Source organism: Corvus moneduloides, chromosome 2 (assembly GCF_009650955.1).
Source record: "Corvus moneduloides isolate bCorMon1 chromosome 2, bCorMon1.pri, whole genome shotgun sequence".
Classification (NCBI taxonomy): Eukaryota; Metazoa; Chordata; class Aves; order Passeriformes; family Corvidae; genus Corvus; species Corvus moneduloides.
Window position 1 is genome coordinate 29279496 of NC_045477.1, and position 20783 is coordinate 29300278.

General features: G+C 47.0%; 1 protein-coding gene across 1 annotated transcript in view; it reads right to left on the reverse strand.

Annotated features, from left to right (window-relative positions):
• ZYX (zyxin) overlaps positions 1-20783 on the reverse strand; it is a 29414-nt gene that overhangs the window by 7943 nt on the left and 688 nt on the right. Inside the window, 1 exon segment of the mRNA XM_032098827.1 lies at positions 796-1056. Within this exon segment, the coding sequence (XP_031954718.1) occupies positions 796-1056 (261 nt within the window).

Below are 20783 nucleotides of genomic sequence, written 5' to 3' on the forward strand. Positions count from 1 at the left end.
TCTGGTGGCCCCATGCTGATCATGAGTTCAAACTACAGAGTCATACAACCAGTAACCTGCATCTTGAAGAACACAAAACCAACCAAGCAAGAAAACATGGAACATAAAAACCACTCTAGCACTGCAGGAAATGAAAAAAAGGCCACACAAAAAAAGAAAGAAAGAAATAAGAAAACCACAGTGAAACAAGAAGTCACTCTACACAGGAAAACCCAACCCAACCCACTAGGAAAAAGTACAAAACTGTACAAGCCATACAAACTAAACTCTAAGTCTCACTTCCTGTTTATCACCGCTGCCACTATTTTTTCACCCAATTATTTCTCCCTTCTCTTTTCCAGCACCAACGATGGCAATTGCAGAGTCCACAACAAGGACAGTCAGAGATCACCAACTTAAGCTGGGACCAGTCAACAAGAAGGACAACAGTGTGATTCATCACTATCAGGGTCAACTTTTCTGCAACATACTTGCTCTCAGACACGCTGGCCAGAAACAGACTGCAATTACACAACTGTGCACCCAGGGAATACTGTGAAAAATCCACTGCGTTCCTCCAGCCTCAGTGCAGTGCAGGACGGCCTCTCCCCTCCTTTCCTAATGGAGATACTACCTAGACTGAGATCCCTTTCCAATCCATTTATCTCGTTATGGAACCTGCCAGTCTCTACAGCAAGAATACCCATCACTTACAGCAGTTATGACCCTGGTTCTCATATTCAGCCCAGTCACAAACCTCCCACCCTAAGAATACAGAAATGCATATTCACATCTGCCATAGCAGCCTGCACCTACCTTCTGCCAGCAGGGACATGGGTGGTACTGGAATCTCCCCCACCTTCCCTATCTGAGCACGCTGGGCACCAGGTCCAGGAGGTGGGGGCAGCGATGACTCTGACGCACCCCCAGCCTTGAAGGGGTTCACCTTGGGTTTAGGGGCAACCACGGGTGCAAACTTCTTCTGTGGGTTGTAGAAGGAAGGGGTAGAAATGTTGATGCTGACTGTGGACGTCATGCGGGTCCCTGGAGGACCTGGGGAGGCCATCTTCTCAGCACCTAGCAGGAGAGAAGAGGGAGGAAACCTGTATGAAGTCATCCTTGAGCCAGAGTGGAAATTAATGGAGAAGAATATGTGAAACAAAGGGATACAGGAATTTAAGTCAGGCCAGAAGCTGAGGTGCCTAAGCAGCGCACTTACAAGACCAGCACAGGAAAAAGGAGGAACAGAAACTGCAGACAGCTCAAATGAGCCATCACACTTCACCATTTCAACTAAGGATGGCATTAACCACAAATGGGTTCTCGCCATGGAGAAAACCCAGATTGCCACTGCACCGGAGCCCTGCACCTGTGGTGACCAGAAGGAGGGTGATCCCCCGCACCCCAAAGGAAGCCCCTGGAAATGGAGTGAGCATTTCCTCTCCCCCTCTACCCGATAACGCCAGCCGGTTCCTCTCGAGCTCAGCTTGTGACAGCACCAGCAATGCCCCCTCTCCCCCGGCACCCCCACCCTTTACCTCCAGGCCCCTCCATGCCGCCGGAGCCCGCACGGCAGGGCGGCAGAGGGTCTCCCGGTGCTGGGCGATGCCAGCCGGTGTCTCCTCCGTGCCCTGGCCGGGCTCCGCCGCCCGCTCCGCTCCGCCCCCGCCAGGAAGCGCTCCCCGGATGCCGCCCCGCCGCCGCCCCCCGCGGGCAGCCCCGGCCGCCGGCCTGACCCCCGCACCGGCCCCGCTCGCTCGGCTCCGGCAGCCGCAGGATACCCCGCCGGGCCGGCTGTCCGGGGAACGGCAGGGCTCCCGAGGAGACGCGCATCCCTAGGATTCCCCCGCTCCTGCGATCCAGGCCAGCAATCTCACCCGTGCTAGAAGCCTCCACGGAGCCAGACGCTTTGTTGTAAAGCCTGGCATGCCCATAGCCCTCCTAACACCCCGGCACAATAGGGCTGCCGTCAGCACAGGGGCTCCGTGCCAGCATTTCACGTTGGCATGTCCCAATCAGTGCCCCTCCACACTGCCGGCCTCTCACACGGACAATAACAGCTGCTGCCACAGACAGCCCTGGTGCCACAAACATCCGCCCACCCATGATTAACCCCTGGCTGCTGATAAGACCTGCATGCCCCATTCTACTGAGTCCCATGAGTCAGTGCAGCGTGCGATAAAGAGCAGAGACCTGCCACAGCTTCCCCAGGTCACAAGCGTGTGGCAACACAAACAAACAAAGTCCATGCTGCTGAACTTTTCCTTCCCTTTGTGCAGTGCTGATAAGATGCATACACTTGGACAAACCCTTCTGGGATTTTCAAAAGGAGAATGAGGCCACAACAATAAGCAGGAGCCAAAGAGCTGTGCTGAGCATTTCCCCTGGACTCAGAATGGGAAACGGCCAAGGCAGAAGAGTAATTAGCAAGGTCTGTCCTCACTCCCCCAAACTTTTAGGGGTCAACAGACTCGCAAGTCAGAAGGGATTGACCAACTCCCTCCATTCTGCAGTTCCTATCAACCTTCAGAAGCTGTTAAGAAGGCCTCCAGCCTTTCTTTACAGACTTTTGCCTCATGCTCCACTATTTCACTAGGGTGTAATGAACCACTTGGCAGTAGTTCTACCAGATTTGACAGCATTATGAGCAGAACACTACAGTGACAATGTCACTTCTAATCACGGGGTTAGTCAACACACAGTCTGGGGACATCAGCTGCTTTGCAGAAAAAACCATTGTCTTTGCAACCAGCAGCTGCTATCTCCCTTAACCCAGAGCAGCCCATTTCCCGGTATGCTGCATCGCACTTAGGGCACTTTCTGCTCAGGGCTGTCTCCATCCAGCAGCTGCCCCTGCCCATCCTCACTTCTGGTTATCAGTCCACCCACACACAGACCAAACCGGCTGAGAAAGCTTGGCCTTGCAGAGAGTCACCCCCCCAGCCCTGGGGCCTTGCCAATGCCATCTAAGCCTTACCAGAAACACGCAGCTCACACGGCTCCTGTGGCGCAGTTTGTGAGAGCTGTGGGAGAGGGAGTGTCAGGCCAACAGAAGTAATCTCAAATCTTTCTCATCCTCACATTTTCCCTGAGGGGAGAGATTTTTCTACCTTCTGTAACAGCATTTATGACTCAAGTGGAGCTATGAAGAAAGATGTCCCCAAAGGACACAGTCGGGATACCTAGTTGCCTCATACACTGTTTCCTTCTGAGAGCAAGAAGTAGGAGGACAGAACCAAGGGACACCTCCTTCAGCAAGAAGGTCATCTCCCAGAAGGTCCCATGGTGAGTCTGCCCCCTGTTATGCATCCAGACAGCTTTCACTTCTTTGATCCCATGACACCACTTTCACCAGCTCTGCTTCTTTCCCGGGGTAATAAAAGCAGGAGGAACCTGAAGAAGCAGAGAGCCGAGTGACATTTTTCACTTCTGTTGGTAAAAGCAGTCTGGCAACAGTCACACTGGGAGCCCCTGTAAAAGCCAGCCCAACACTGTAGCTCCACACATCATATCTGTACTTCCCCCATCGGCCAACTTCCTCCCAACTGAAGGGAGTCAGAGGAGAACAAACAAACAAACAAAAAAAAAAACAACAAACCAAACAAAACAAACAAACAAACAAACAAAAAAAACCAAAAAAAAAACCAAACCCACCAAAACAAAAAAAAACCCCACAAACAAACAAACAAGAATATTAAGAACAGATTAAATGGATTCAGGAGTTACGCTGCTTTCCATCCAGAAAGTTCTTCCAGCCTGCCCCAAAGCTACAAAGCTTCAAAGACAGCAAAGTCTATCAGCTATGCAAGCTGCAACGAAAAGCCTTAAAGCAACCGGGCTGGGGGGAGGGGGTTATTCGGAGCTACAAAGTTCTCTCGCAGATGCTGGGCTTGCCTCCTCTCTATGCAAGAGAGGGGGGAAGAAGACGGAAGAAAACTCCAAAAAGCTATGCAAACACATTTAAAACGTCAGAAAGTTTTACGACTTTGCAAGCACTTTCTCAGGGCACTCCCAGGGAGACAGAAACTCATACATTAGGCAAATTTCATGCACAAAGGGCCCCAGATTCCTCTCTCAAGCACATCTGGAAAAAGGCTCGCGAGGTGTCTCGCTCATCCATGCGCACACAAAAGAGAGCTTGTCCCGAGCAGAGCCCGGCAGCACCCCCTCCCTCCCTCTCCCCCGCCGCTGGGGCTGTGCGGGAGCGCCGAGTCGCCTCTATTCCGCCGGGAGGGAACAAAACTCACCACACAGACACGCGAACCTGCTTCTTTTTTTTTTTTTTTTTGTGGACGGTCATGCATCCCCACGAGCCACGACCGTAGTCAGCCTCGCCGAGAGCGAAGGGCTGTGTCCGAGGCGAAGAGCCGTGCCGGAGGGAGCGCCAGGAAACCCGCACTCCTCCGCGCCCCGCGCCATCCCCGGGGCGAAGGACAAAGGCTGTGTCGCCAAGCCGAGCGAGGAGACTCACCTCTGGGGGAGTGGGAAATGCCACCCCCGGCGCTGGGGCTGTCGGGGCCGGACTCCTCGGCTGCCCCGGCCCGCCCGCCGGGAGCAGCAGCAGCAGCGAGAGGCGGAGGAGCACCGAGCCCCGGCGCTTCCTCCCAACTCGCGAAAAAAGCCTCGCCCAGGCAAAGTTGTTTGACCATAAAAGGCGCGAGGCCGCGGCACAGCTGAGCTCACTCGCTGGGGAATGTGGCAATGAGGTAACGGGGGCCGGGGCTTGCCGGGGCAGCGGCCCCAGGCCTTGCCGGCCGGGGAGGGGGCGATCGCTCTGCCCGCCGGCGGTCGCCAACGAGACGCGTCTGTCGGGGTTTTCCCGGCCCCCTCGGCGCCCACCCTGGGCCGGGCTCGCTGCCTGCCACCCGCACGGAGAGCCCTGCTCCTCCCGCCTTCCCTAACCCTGGAGCTGCCCCCAGCCCGTGATTTCACTTCCAGTCGCTGAGCTGGGTTTTCGGAAGGAATGCGGCGGCTCGGGTGAGTCAGGGTCCCTGCTGGCCTCCTCCCCGCCCGAGCCAGCTGTGAGAGCATCTGACTCACGCTGCCCCGATCTGCCAGAAATTAAAGCAAACATCAGATGACTCCACCGTGCAGAAAAGCGACTTGTTCTCCTTGTACTGGCTGCAAGGCAAGCACTATTAGCTGGTTTATATCAAACGCTATCCACATGAATTGCTTTGTTGGATTCTGAGTGCTGCACATCGGTTTTATTTTTATCCCAGTGCTCGCTGGGGGCTCGGCCCGCTGTAGAACAGGGGCAGCCTGACCCAGCCCAAGTGAACGTAATTTTCAACCCCAGCTTTTGCTGCTTCTCCTTGCTTCAGAGCCTCTCAGGGAGGAGGAGCACCAATAAACACGCTTCCTGTGCTTTGTGCAATCGTTGTATTTGACTTTGGAATCTGGCCTTAATATTGGGGTTAATACCCCTACTGTTTAAAGTTCCCTGGAGAATTACTGTATTTGGTAATCCCCAGGGGACGTGGGGCTTGTCTGCTACAAAGACTGACCTATCAACACAGGTACCTTTCAGTACTGATAATTTACTTGTGGGTGGGTAAGCCACGAACCACACCAGTGACACTCCCAGTCTGCACTACTGCAAAACGCTCATATTAGAGAGCTATGCAAAGGGATTCATCCAAGGTTTAAATCCAGTGTAAACAAATCTTTAATTTGACACGTAAAGTTTGTACAAAGGGATTGTATCTTTTATTTAACCAGATGATACGGCTGGAAAAATGTCTGAGGTTTTTCACTGTACATACCATATGAAAATGCCACCCATAGCAATGCACAGCACTGAGCATCTCACTCCTTACACAGCTGGAACCACTGCTATAGCTCTGAATTTCTTTGAGATATATAGCTCTTCTGTGGGTGCTAAATAATCCTGTTTACTGTTGCTTTTGTAGGCATGGCATCAGCTCTGTTACCTCCCATAATTACAAAGTAATTATATAGGATAAAGAATGTGTCTCTGTGATGGGTCTTCTTACACTGTCACTTTTCTAGTGCAGAAAATCATCTTCCTTCTTGTTCAGGTAAAGATGTCAGTGCAGAGCTAAAAAGAATTCAGTGCATAATTGCGAACCAAATTCTGGAACATCACAACGCACCTTACACAATGAGCCTGACGTCAGAGAACTCTGCCACTCTTCCCTGTGCTAGCTCTGACTTCAGAGAAAACAAAGAATGCCTCAGACCAAGATCAAAAAAGTGCCGAGTGAATATGAAAAAAAATCTACGCTTTCATATTTTCTGGTCACATCCCCATAAATCCAGATGCTTGCAGGTTTGATTTTCTCACCAGTGTGTTGATGTTAAAAGCTCATGAAAGCAGATCAAGGAAAGTGGGAATAAGAAAAAGAAAAGCAGCCCTCTTAGACATTTTGTATTAACTCCTCACTACGAGGAAACAAATACAAAACAAATGTTTTGCAGGTTGCACGTGTGAAAGCTAGAATTCTCAAATCAGAATACATCAGAATACACAGGGGGAAACTAATCTGATTTTGTGCTTGCCACGTAGTGAATTTAAAGTTTGTGCTTTTGTAATTGGAAATGGAGATTAACTAACTTCCCTGTTAGTTCTGATTCCTCCAGAAAGAAAATAACAATCTCCTTATGCTAACAATCGTCCTTCATGCAATTATTGGCTTGAAAGAGTAGGCATTTTTCTGCTGCACATGAGAATTAGAGCCTTGAGATGCACACAGTTGTAGTCACACTCATTAGCTGAAGCAAAATATTAGTCCTGAAGAGGCATTTATCTATCTGGGTACGGGGATGGATCAGCAGGTATACTTAGCTTGTGCCAGACATTGTTATTTCTGGAATTAGCAGCAGTCCTCTGCATAAATCACTTCGGCTGTTCCGTGCCATGAATAAAAGTGACCTGGTATTTTGGAGTATAGTGTGGTGAGAATGCTACTGTCACCATGGGTGAAGTGACAGCCCACTACAAAGCAGGTGCTGCAGGGATTTAGAATATGCAGTTCTAGCTGGGTGCTTCTTTTGAGGCAAGTGACAGGAAGCAAGGCCTGCTACTGGCCATCAAATCAAAGCTTAGAAATGCTTAGAATTCAAGGCAGCCATCTCAGAAAGATGTTTTAATGGAGTTTAATCTAAGTTTTAATGGAGACAGTTACAGAGAATCTTTGCTGGCAATTCAGTTGCGTAATGCAATGAGTAAATAAAGAATAAGACCACGCGGAAGTGGTGTGGCAAATTCATGTACTGCACTGGGATGAGGTGTGTGCTAGCACTGGTTAGGTGCCTATAAAATGAAAATAAAAATAGATGTAAGAAGAAAAAACAAGTCCTTGAATACAAAAGGAAGAATTATTTTTAAGAACACTGTCAGGGAATTAAACTTGTTGGGCAGAAAATCTTTTTTGATAGCCAAGTATGATTTAGGTAGCTGCAGATGGGAATCTTTGTGTTAAATACATGTTTAAGGTCAGAGGAAAGCAATCTGGAATCTGGACAGGGTGCTTTACTTGCGTTAATAATGCAAAATGTCTGCATCTGTATAATTTCCATCCATATCAACAGATCAATTAGTGCCATTTTATCTCAGCGTGAGTTAGTTAACAATTAGTGACACCATGCAGGATCCCATGTATTTCCTAAGCAATGAAAAGTTCTGACTCCTATCTGTGTTGAATCTCTGATGCTTCTTTAGTCACATAACTTCTGTTTAGTCTAACCACGTTTTATTGATTAATGTTAAATTGCTACTTAATCAGCTTTCCCCATGCTGTATTAAAAACTACGTCTGGGCCGACTGGGAGGGTTGGGAATATATAATGGATCTGCTTTGGTCTCCTCTCCTGTCCAGGGCAGGGCCACCTGCAGCAAATCGCCTGCATCCACATGGGCCAACAGATGTTACAGTTGGACTCAATGATCTTAGAGTTCTTCTCCAAGCTGAACAATCCTATGAGTCTATGTAATTCACCCTGGTAAGAGGTCTCCTAGGATCTGTTGTGCTCCCACAGCACAGCCTCTCCTGGTGTGCTCCTCGCTCCCTCCCTTGGGCAGGGTGTTCTCCATGTGAAAGACAACATCTGGAACAGATTGTCCTCTGCCAGGCTGCTGCTCACACCCCTTGTGGAGGCCATGACGTGTGCAGAGCTGTCTTTTTTCCTGACCAAACAGCAGTTTCAAGTTGGAGTGCCTTAGCGCCATTGTGGGACGCGTGTTGACAGCTGGGTGCCACACACAGAGCTGTGCTGGGGACACCAGAGCCTCATGAGACAGCAGTCCTTACAAGCCTCGTCATCTCCCTGCCTCTGTGCAACTGGCACGCAGTCAGGAACGCTATTTGCAAAGGTCATGAGTTCTGGAGACGTCCCTGAATGACCAGGGCTACCCAGGACATACAGCTAGAGTGTTTTGAAGAGAACTGAGTCTGCAGTGCAAAGCACACATCAGAAGTGACCCTCCCCAAGAAGGGGAGCTGTTCAGCAGCTATGGAGAGCTGTGATCTCTGCAAAGGGCCACTGTGGGAGCTCAAATCCCACTGTGGAGGTACTGCATGGTACACACGCACGTATGTACGTACTTCAAAAGGCATTCCACCCACACACGTACAGTCAGATTGTCCTGACTAAAACACTAGAATAGGCCAAAGGCTTAAACAGAAAAAAACCCCCAGAACCTTGCTGTGTCATTAAACAGTTTTTTTAGTGGGGCAGATCAGTCATATACAAATAAGAGGGAGCAAAATATCTCTGAGGTATGACCTTGGTCATGCCAGGATATGACTGGGCACCAGAGCAGCCAGGAGAACAGAGCACTGGCGTGGTGTCTGTCCAGGGAAAAGCTCTATTTCCAGCAATGCTGGCAGGTCTCTCCTAGACAGAGCCATGACAGGGGCTCTGGGGCAGGAGGTGCAGCTCCCAGATGAGTTACCACTGCTGTTTCCTTATCTCCTTCCACCAAAATTTCCTGCTGCTTCTCAGCAGGCAGTGGCCTGCAATGCCATGGCTCCTGGGGCTGGCTCACTGGCAGGCTTCCTTCCCCTCACACAGCCCTCCCACACCTCCTGCTCTCTGCTGCTGGGCTCTGTGCCCAAAGAACAAGGGATGCAAGCAGGTTGTCCCAGTGGATATCTCTTCCCTCAGGTGCTGTATGACCTGTTCTGCAACTCTGGAAAACTGAGATGGCTCCTGGGGCATGCCCATGTGTGTGGCTGAGTATGGATGGCCGCCAGAGCCCATTCTGCTCGGAAAGCTGCCATTTCCACATTCCAAGGCATCCTTACCACTTCCCCAACTGTATGCCCCACCCCTTGCCACCAGCAAGACAAGTGGTGACCTATTTGGCTGTTCTGTGGCAAATACTACTGCTTGTCAGAACTGTCAAAGAAACACATCTGTCAGGCTGCTAATTAAAGAGTTCCTGTGTGTGCTGCAAGCCTCTTTCCACCCAAGTACCACGCTCCCATGGTAGAAGTCTCCTTTCTTCACTTACGTAGAGTTGTAAGCATGGCACAAACAAGCCATCCTCCTTCCTACAAACGAGTGTAATCAGACATAGGTACTTCTGGGTGCTCCATCCACGGCAATTAAGACAAAAAGTCCCAGGAATAATTCCAGTGTGTGTATGTGTTGGGGGCAGGGTGTTGTTTCCTGGGAAAAGGGTTCTTCCCCCCCACCCTCCCTGTAACAAAGCTGAGAGACAAAAGCAGGTTCTCAACTCCCTTGATCTCATACTGAGCCTCCTCCCATGTCGTACAGTAGAAGTTCTGTTGTGGCTTCCCAGGGAAGTACCTGGTGCAGCTGCTTGGAACTGGAGGGAGAGAGATGCCAAGCTACAGTCTCAGTAGCATTAACCTGGGACAGGATCCTGGTCACTCCAGTCTCTACATGGCACCTGTCTGCCCCAGTGCTACTATTTTCTTGCATAAAAACTGAGGTAGCCAAATAAGCAGGGACAGGCTTTGTAAACTGCTAACTCCATGTTTTGTAGCATGCCTACAAAGGTGTGCTGTGCGTATGCCAGGGCATGCTGGACTTGTGAGCACATTAGGAATACACAAGCACATTGCTCTGGTCAGGAAGAATGAAGCCTGGTGTAGTCCATGCCTGCATTATCTACAGGGTGTGGATCCTGCAGCAAACCAGCCTCATAAACCCAAGTAATTATTTAACTCCAGATTGGAATCCTGGCAAAACCTAGTATGTACACAGTGCAGATGATCGTGGAAGCAAGGCCCTGGAGCAAAGCAACAAACCAACCAACCAGACAATACAGGCATATGGTCCAACACTCTGCTTCCTCCCCCCCCAAAAAAAGGCCAAATTTTATCCACAAGCTGCACAGTAAACCACCATTTGAGTACAGCTGTAAGAGGTGCAGCCCCCCAAGCCCTTGCTTTCCAGTTATCCAAAAGCAAAAGGTGTGGGGCTATATGAAGTATCCTGCAGTTCCCAGGTTTAGTACATGTGGCTACTAGTACCTTTGCTAGTTAATTTACTGATGGTATTGATAAAAGAATGGCCAGACAAAAATCTTTGACTGTTTCATGGGTTTTTCAGGAAAATTAGCAGGGCCTTGCAGTGCAGATACTGTCCTTCCAGTGGCAGCTAGGAGTCCGTGACAAGTGACAGCTTATGGGAGAGAGCTGGTTTTCAAGCAGAGTATGATTTCCAGTAGGTTGAAAATATAAGGTGTAACAGGCCTTACTAAAGATCTGTGCTAAGTTCCTTTTGTATCCAGCAAAGTTATTGAGCACTGTATGAAAGCCACTGACTGGAGAACAGGGTAGTAGTGGTTACAGGCCACCACTGCCAGTGCTTTGTAGCTAGTCCAAGTGATATTGAGAGATCAGTAGCCACAGCTATCGCTCAAAACGCAGGAGAGGTCCTCAAAAAGTGTTCCATCTTGTATTAGTATGTCAATGACTATCGGCACATTTCTGGACATGTATTTCCTTCAACCAAGGCATTCTTCAGTTGCCTTGATTAAGGTCAACATGATGACCACAGTACTTGGCAAACCTCCTGACCCTTTGCTTTCATGGCTCATGAAAGAAGTCATTTGGAGCCTTTAACCTTACCCAAAATACTTCAGTTTCCATGTAAACCACTTTAGATATGCATTTGGCCAGCTGCAATCTACGTGAAGGTCATCTGTGTTTAGGCTTAATATGCAAATATACTTCTTCCCTGGGATTCTTGAGTCCCAGGTAATGTCTGTGACAGTGCTGGCTAGAAGTTGGGAGCAGCAGGTAGTGAAAGATGCCTAGAAACTAAGCCAGCAGAATCTCATCAAGTTGCTAATGAAAATAGGCTCAGGTTATGAGGAAAGCCTTATTAAACCATTTTCTACAGAGTGACTGATGGTTTCAGAGACAGTGTTACACTTGCTGCTGCCAAAGGAAACGAACGGGATGTTTACAAAGCTATTTCAGTGTTGCTTTTCCTGGGCTTCCCACCAACAGCCTTCTTCCCAACACCTTGGTACATAGTGTTCAATGCCATGAGAAGGATTACTGTGTCCTACCAGCACTTATCCTTTTGCTTCCTGTTTATTTAGCCTTTGTGGCCACACTTTCCAAAACTCTCTCCTCCCAAGGTGGTCATCAAGCCTCTATCTTAAGAATACATTAAAAAAAAAAAAGAGGTCTGGTAAAAAAGGAGGGCTATATTTGGTTTTGAACTAAACCAGAAAATATTGTGGATCTGTGTAAGGGTGTGTCAAATTTGAAACTGTGCAAAAGACACATATTACATCCAAAGTACAGACAAGCAGTGCAACCTCAGATGTAACACCCTGAAAAGGGAATGAGCTGCCTTAGTTCCACTCGTCACTTGCTATGGACACACTGGACAGCCTGCATTTCTCCAATGCAGTAAAAAATAGCTCCTATTTTCTCCTGATCCAAGAAAGAGGAAATCTGCCAAGAGGTCCAAATTTAAACACACATATGGGATACTGTCTGTATCCACTCCCTCTGAAGTTTCAGAAGGAGGCTTTCCACAGGGGCTAGACTACACACTGCCAAGTGAGTCTTCCTGAAGGAGGAGACTGGGAAAGGTAGAGGGTACAGTTCATCTGTGAAGAATATGGATGAAGGTCTGGTTGATACTGTTCATTGCCTCTAACTTCTTAGATGATATCACTGCAGACAGATATCAGCCCTTTGGTGCCAAAAGCCTAAATTCAACTTAATGACCTTAGCTTCCGGTCAAGATTAGAGGGACACACTAAATTGTAGACTTTTTTACTCTTTAATGTTGCATATTCTCAGGCCCCTGGCTTGGTTTTGAGGCTGGAATGACTCCCTCATTAGCCTCAGAATTCATTTTGTCTTTCAGTCTACACTGATGAGAAGCCTACAGTACGCTGCATCCTGCTTTGCTGTCTTAGCAGATTATACCAGAGTCCAAGTCTCCACTTGTGTTTGCTTTTGACTCAGAAATTGTTGTTCTCCAAATCCCTGCACCTCCAAGCAAGGAATGGAATTTCAAGTTACATAGTTGGTGCCTGAAGAATTCCACTCTCCTAAACATAGCAATTATTTATGTGACTCCAGGGACCTTGAGAACAGAACTCTCCTCATCTACAATAATTTCAACTCTTTCTCCCAGCTGACAGTAAACTGAGGAAGAAGTGGTAAATAGGAAAATATGATGTTATCTTACCTACTGTGGATTAAAACAAATTTTGGGGAGATAGAAAGGAAGAGCAGCCTTCTGTGAGAGCAGATGAAAGCTAAGAGCCTTTGCCTTAGCCCAGTATTGATATATAGTACCTGCCCAGACCATGTGCTGCAACAATAAACATAATTATTCCAAGATCTTCTAGTAGCCATCTCTTGAATTGCATTGGTGGATTTCTTTCAAGAATCAGCTATGATCCCAACAAGTCTGAGGCTCTTCTTTCCTGAGCTGCTTCTGATAGGTGATGCCTCCCAGCCAGAAGTGCCATCAGGATGTCAAGTGTTGCATGACAGCAAGAAGAAAAAGCAGTGAGGCAGCCTCTTCTGAGACCCTGTTCCTCAAATTTCAGTAGAGAACACAGAAAGCAGCAAGGTCCAAATGTGCTTATCAAGGTGGTTGCCAGCAGGTAAAAACATTAGACCTCAGAAGACTTGTAAACAGATGGGAATGGAAAGGTCATCTCCAAATAAGCACAGAAGGAAGCATTCTGGATCCCACCATATTCCTTATGGACTGCAGCACAGCAGAGCAGGTAGATGCATTCACATCTTCCAGAAACAGCAGCAGGCCTGACTTGATTCCAAAAATAGTTTGAGTCAATGTTGATTTGCCAGAGCCTACTCACAACAGCTGTGTGCTCTATGCTAGAGAGTAATTTCTGGAGATTTTTTAAAATATGAGGGCCATTATGTCAGTGCACGAGTGAACAGTTTAAGTTGATATTTTGCTTCAGGATACATTATACTGTCATTATTCCAGACATTAAAATTTGGCAGCGAGGACAGAACCAGTAGCTTTTAAAATAAGAAGTACTTTTCTTCGTTCAGATTTGCTTTTAAGGTTTGGGGTATTTTTGTATGTTTTTATTAAAATCTGTAAAACTCCAGAACCACGTTGCAGAAAAAAACTCCCCACCTTATTTTTAAAACAGTTAGTATCCACAGTGTCTCTGAGCTTCTAGGCCCCCATCTCCAATATATGAAAGGGAGAGAGTGAGGAGATGACAACTGATATTTTGTAAGGCTAAAAATATTGTGCCTTTTTACATAACACTGGGAATTTAAAAAGCACATTAGCTGCTTGCAGATTATTTTTAAAAATGCAGTTTGAGCAACACCACTAGTATAGATTCAACTGACATTTAGGAGAAGGAGCTGCTGTATGCTTCACTGCTGGGAAACAAGACATTCAGTAGAGGATGAAGTAAGTGTTTTAAAAAAGGCAAAATAAGACTCACACTGCACCAAAGATATTTGCACCCTAATATACATCTCACATTTATGTCATTGGTGGTGTGTCCTTTTTGAATGCATATGAAGTAGCCTTTTTGATTTTCCAAAGCAACCTCCTCAGACCTCTCCCCTCTTGTCACTACCTACCTGATGATGAGGAACCTTTGCATTCTCAGTGTGACTGCCAGAGGTTCAACAAATTCCTTTTTTACACTCCTTGAAGTTTCTTTCTTTTTTCCTCCTCATTTGTTGGCATCTGCTGAGCTCTTCCTGACAGGGAGGGAGTGGGAAAGAGTGTCTTATCTGAACTCACTGATCTTCCCATTTCACTTGCTGCTGGAAAAGCCCCAGGCCATGGCAGAAGAAACTGGAATTTCAGAGTACGGCCCAGCCTACCTCCAGTCTCACTCTGTGTGAGCAGGCATTTAGCTGGCTCAGACACAAGGTAAGGACATACAAGGATGCAGAATGGATTTATGAAAGATACTTGCCAGAATGGTGTTGCTGAGTGGGTGAAGTTTGTGACAGATGAGGCAGCCTAGACTTGCTAATTCTTTGGTGCTGAGCTGCAGTTCCAGAGAGTGCTGGGTCTCCTGCTCGAGTGGCAGGTGATGCATGGTCACATGCAGTAGGTCAGTGTGCTACAAAGGCGTGGGGGAGATGCTACCAGAGCAAGCTGCACCACCACAGTTCCAGATGGTAAATTCCTTTCCTGTGTCTTCTGTAAAGTCTTGAAATGGGAACTGTACAAAAATGAGATCCTAGAACTCAGCATGACACTTTTGCATGACTCTGGATAAAAACCAAACATGGATGAAGATGCTGAGAGAATACTACACTTGCTAAAAACCTGCAAACCATTACTGTTGTTCTGAAAAACCATGAAGCTACAAATTCTTAAGAAAAATGAATGGGAGGCAAATATCAAGGTAAGGTGAGAAAAGAATGGTGAACACTGAGTATTGAACATTTATTTGTGTACCAGTACTTCAAACCCAGGTGTTACACACAAATCTGATGGCATTTTAATAAAATACTGCCCAATTAAGTGAGGTCACATAACAGGGCTCTTGCAGCAAAGCATGCATGGGAATCCTGTTTGTTGTTACATTACAGCTGGCCCACTGCTTGCCTGGGCTATATGTGTTGGGAACACATACTTCCCCACTGTAGAAATTCGAATTTGTTTCGGAAATATTTTTTTTAATTTCACCTTTTGTTGAAATAAGTGTGTTTTTAAGGTATCTGGCTAACATCAAAGTATTTAATTCCTCTGAGTAAGATTGTCCTTTATTTGGGACACTGTCAAATGCTCAGTTTCCAATAGATGATGCCAGGATATCCCAAGCATGTCTCTACTATGGCAGCACGGGTCAATTTGAGAATTCACCATGTGGAGAAGAGGAGAAAATATTTTGGCGCTCACCAGGATGTCTCTTCAGCAATATGGTACAACATACCCAGGAGGATTTTTTGATAAACGCACTATTGAGGGTGTGGATTGATTAGTTCTATCTCAGCACTGAACTAATGTGCTCCCCTGAAGTTTTTTATGGTCTCTGGGTGCAGGCAGAACAAGATCAAGTTTGCTAGGGTGTGAGTGTAGGTAAGCATGAGCTTATATCACAATATGTAATGTAAATATATCCTACCTATCTCCACCTGTTGTCCCTTCAGTTGATTCACACAACCTCAAATATTTTCCCAGCTTAAAAGGACCCAGCCTTTCCCTTACATGAGATAAGTTGCACCACTTTCAGGATCTGAACTATGTCGGCACTGCTTTTTTTCATTCTTTAAAACCTCATAAAAAAACCCTTCTGTTTGTCTTCTGCACCAAAGGAGCTCTGAAGAAAGAAGAACTGCATGAGTCATTTTGCTATCTCATTTCCTTTTCGGTCCACATGAAAATCCTATCAGTAGCTAATACAGCTTGATGTAGAATTAACTCTTATGGCATCTACTACATTACTTCTATGAAGCAATTACTGAGATCTCTGCCAGAAGTAGCTTTTACTGGGGAATCCGAACTGCCAGTGGCAGGAGGCCAGCAGTGAAGCATATTGGAGCAACAGTCCCTGGAGGACGATTCCTGCCTCTATAGATCTGATACAGATACTATTTTTGTAAACATCTCCTACTCATGAATTTCATAGGCCTCTGCATATTTTCCACAGCTGAAGACACATCTTGCAAGAAACATGTAGGAAGTTTCTCCATGTCTTTCTGTGATAGTAGCTGGTCACAAGACATTGCGTAAGGATTTTAAAAAGAACTGGAGAAGGAGACGGTGGACATTCATTTTCCAGAGTCTTTTCGTGGGAGGATAGACATGGTTGCCAATGACACCTCTGAGGACAGGAATAGACAAAAGGAAGACAGTTTGCATTATTTGGTGCTTGGTGATGTTTACTTGAAAGTGGGACGTTAGTTGGCAAGATTTATACTGCGTTTTTTTTCATTTTAGCTGGTTTTAGTGGTAGCTAAGGCAGATGACAGGGGTACATTACCTACTGTGATATCATCTGCATCCATGATAATTAATTGATGAAAAGAATAAATTTACTCAGCAGGTAAGACAGTGACAATAGCTTTGTATTTTATAAGCAGTGTTTCTTTGGAAGATGCTGTTCCAGTATTTATAATTTATAAGATCTTTATATCTATATAGAGATATAGGGAACATCTGGTAAAACAGCTTTAATAGATTCATCAATGACTTATGGAAAACATGAACACTGTTGAACAGCTGTCTCTTAAAATACAAACAGTTAACAATTTACAGCGTAAGCTGGTCTTCAGGGGTATGATGGAAGCCTCAGGGTGGGTTTAGAACAAGTTGTTAAAAACTAGACTAGTTCTAAAACTGCTCTGCTATGTGCTGTTATCAGCCCCTCTATCAGGCTAGTGACTCTATCAGTCACAAGGTGACTATCTTTAGCTTTGCTGGAGTTATGTTTTCCTCCCCACCCATCCCTGCCCAGACTTACAATGACCACTCTGTTCATTCTGTGTTCAGGGCATGGGGGGAACAGACCATTGGAGGCATGGATCCTTGTCTGTTCCAAATTCACCTTGGCATAAAACCCCAGAAAGAGGGGGTCCTTGCCACATGCTTTTTGCTTACGGCATCTCAATTTCTCTGTTGCATTCACGGCAAAACTGCAGGAATGGAGGAAGAAGAAAGTCAGAGGATCTTTATGTTGCACTTCCTCCAGCAGCATCCTTGACCTAGTTTGGGCAGCACTGAAGCTCTGTTTTGCAAACAGAGGTTGCTAATAGCAGTGACCTACAGAACACAAGTCAAACATTCCTTCCCTTTTGCCAGCATGCCCCTCACAACAGGGGCTGGGGAAGGGGAGGTTTTCAGCTCTGCAATAAACAGAGGGGCACATAATTTCACCCATCATACAAATAAATTAGGAGGTTGCAAGGGGCTGTTTCCTACTGCTCCTTCCTTCCGAAATACCCAGCTATGTAAAAGATCTATCCATGTTTCTCTCTAGATATTTAAATACCTCCCTCTCCCAAACCTGTATGAAAACTTAAATTTACAAAGATCTTTCAGACCAGCATTTAAATCAGCACTTATCAAGCAAATTTTGTACACAATTTCCTACATGAAATTGTGCCTCATTGTTTAAGAAAGTACCCACAATGCTCAGAGAAAATTTCCAGAGCCTGTCAAAAAGTGTATTTCAAAGAAAACAAAACCATTTATGTTCTGTCATTTACCTCCAGTTCCTTGCAGCAGCAGTGGGAAGTGAGCAGTTGCTCAGGAAGAGCAAGGACAGAAAGTGTGGGGGACAGTTAGATTTATGCTCTGTTTCAGTCCCTTGTTCAGAGATTTAGTCCTGTCACTTCCCTCCTACGAGATAATTCTCAAGAAATCATATTCTCATTAAACCATGTATTTCTTCAAAATGTAAAATACTTACTTTTCTTATGGTACTATATGATAAACATATTTTAACTGATTTTAGAAAGTTTGTTATTGATAAAAACTATAAACTGTTCACTGATTATTAATTCCCTATTGCATAGAACCTACTGTACAGAAGAGCTGAGCAACAGGGTGAAAGCTGAGTCTTAACAAAGTCCTCTCAACTTCTAATGAGAATGAAATTTACTTTAAATATGGAGATTTATGTCAATATAAATAACATAATATTATGTAAACATAATAAATAAAGGTGTGATTAAGAACCAAAAGATGGTGAAGTCTATCCTTTCATTAAACTGACTATATTAAAAATGACAGATGAAGCACGGCTGTAGGTGCCTAGACAGGTATTGCTTCTAGCAGCTAAGTGATATTGATTTCAAATTAAAAAAATGAGGGAGCTGGTGGCATCAGGACATGTGAGAAAGCCACAAGACAGACCAATAGTTCTGTGGAATGAATGAATCGACACTTGGGTATAATCCTTCTGTCCAGTTATTTTTTTCTGCTGTGCATGTCTGGCAGCAGCATGGGTGCTTGCCAGGTCCTATGTAAACTACCACCTCACTAAAGCAGCAGAAGAAAAACCCATGAAGAACTGGAAAGCAGCTTTTCAGGCAGGGTAAGTGCTAGGACTTGCTTACTTGCCTGTGGAATCACACCCTGAGGCAGAAGTCAGGGCAGGCTGATGTAGATGATATTGCAGCTTAATGAAAGGAAAGCCAAATGTGCATTTGCTAGGACTTGGGATAAGACTTTGAGCTTGAGATAAAGTGATAGACAAGCTCAGGGGGAATAAAGTAAGAAGAGTCAGTTTGACTTGTCTGAAATCTTCACTGAAAAGGAAGCCACAGCAGAGTTCACTCAGTGCAGAAAGAAGGTTCACAGAGGAACAGATTTAGATTGGGTGGGTGGGTGAGAGGGAGAAGGGGATTAAAATGAAATCAGACTCTCTGAACAGAGGAAAAGAAATTGCCCACAGCTGTGTCAGGAATACATCTTCTCAGGCCAGGGTGAGGTGCAAATGCTGTTTGGTGGGGTTTGGTGAAACTGCTGAGGACAGCTGTCCTGATCGATCAGTCCACCGGAGACTGTGGATGGCAACAGCTGGGCAGCCACTAACTTATGAAACATTTACCCCAAACAGGACTCGTGTCTTAATATGCCACTCTTGCCATTGCAGTCTGCTTTTGTTTCTCTTTTCCTTGCATTTTTAGCCCTGGAGATCTGCTTTTTAGAGATGGTGGAACACCTCTGGTTAACATACTGCCTATTGTTTTCCAGTATTTTTATAACCTAGATTAGAAGAGTGTAGACATGTCGGGAAAAGTATCTTTAGTAAGCCATTCAGAAAAACGAGATGAAAACTGATAGGTTTGGAGATATATGGGGGAGGTAGAATGAGTGAAATAGAGAAAGAATTCAAACTGTGGAAAAACTTCATCCTCAGCAGAGATCTGATGCATTGTACCCAGTGATAAGCATTGTAGCACCAGAGCAGACTGGCCTCAGGCACCAGAGAGGAGGAGACTATGATTTCTTACACTTCAGCAGTGTCATGTTCACCATACATAGTAATATCTTCAATATCATGAAGAAGGAATAAGATAAAATAGCTGCATATATTCAGACAGTGTTTCGGGGTTTTTTTCTGCCTTTGTCTTTCCTACAGAGATTTTATTCTGTAAATTGACTTTCTCTGAGTAGACTTCCTGCTTATTGTTCCAGAGGGTCAGGCAAAATATGTTGCCTGAAGTCCTTTTTTTCTTTATTTTATTTCCCTTCCTTAGGCTGACTGTAAATTGTGAATGGAAAAATGAATGAACTTACCTATTTCACGGTACTGCTGTTAATGAAGACTGATCAGCTGTCTTGAGCAACTTCTCAGCAATGCTGACAAGAACTGAATTTTCCAGGCACGAGGATGAGATCAAAATGGCTCACAAGGGGTCAGCAAAATTCAATTTGCCATTACTAGAGATGGGTGGAAGGATGCTGGCTAGATCAAAGAGGGTTTTTGGGTGAAGGAAGCACAAAGGGCCAGGAAGAAATTGAGCATTTCAGAGAGTGGAGGTGGAAGGAGCAGACTGAGGAGAGTCCGTGGTACTGGGGAAGCGGGCCAGGAGGACAGTGCCTGTTGCTGGTGCCATCAGGTGAGAAGAATTTGGGCTGTGAAGGGAGCTGACCTAACCACACCTCCATCTGCAGAGATCCCTCCTCACTGCCATGTTAGCGGGGAGGACGTGGGAAAGGCCTCAGCAATCATCGTCAGGGCTGGGCTTGCTTCCTTCACGGCTATGCGGGGCCAAGGGCAGAGGCCGGGCGGCGCCGCACGCCCGAGTCCCGCGGCCCGGAGCCCCGCAGACCGCCCCGGGGGCGGATCGGACGGGGCTGAACCACCGTCCTCCCGCCGCATCGCTGCTGGGGCCGCTCCGCGGGCCGCCTGCCCCTCGGCAGCTCCCGCAGTGCCTGCGGGCAGGGCTGCGGCGGGACCGCACCGGCACCGGCACCGCGCCGGGCCGGCTCAGCCGCGCGGGAGCGCGCCGGGCGCGCCCCGGGAGAGGCGCGACGCGGCCGCTGGGGGGCTGCCGGTAACCGAGTCGGTCCGCAAGTGTAGTTACCGGGAAACCGCGCCCGCCCCGCCTCCATCCCTCCATCCATCCATCTATCCATCCATCCATCCCCAGCGCCTCTCGCTGCTACTGCTTCTTACGAAGACGCGCCCGCTGCCCACCCACCTTTCCCCGTCCCCACTTGCTTTACTCTTACGGGGACGTGTCCGCTGCCCACCCGCCCCCCCCCCCCCCGTTCCCGGCCTGCGGCACCGCCCGCCGCTCACCTGTGCCCGCCCCGCCCCGCTCCCCCGGCGGGCGGGAGGGGCCCCGCACCGCCCCCGCTCCGTGCGCATCCCGCGCCGCCCACACCTGTCCCGTTCCGCCTGCCCGCCCGCCGGGGGAC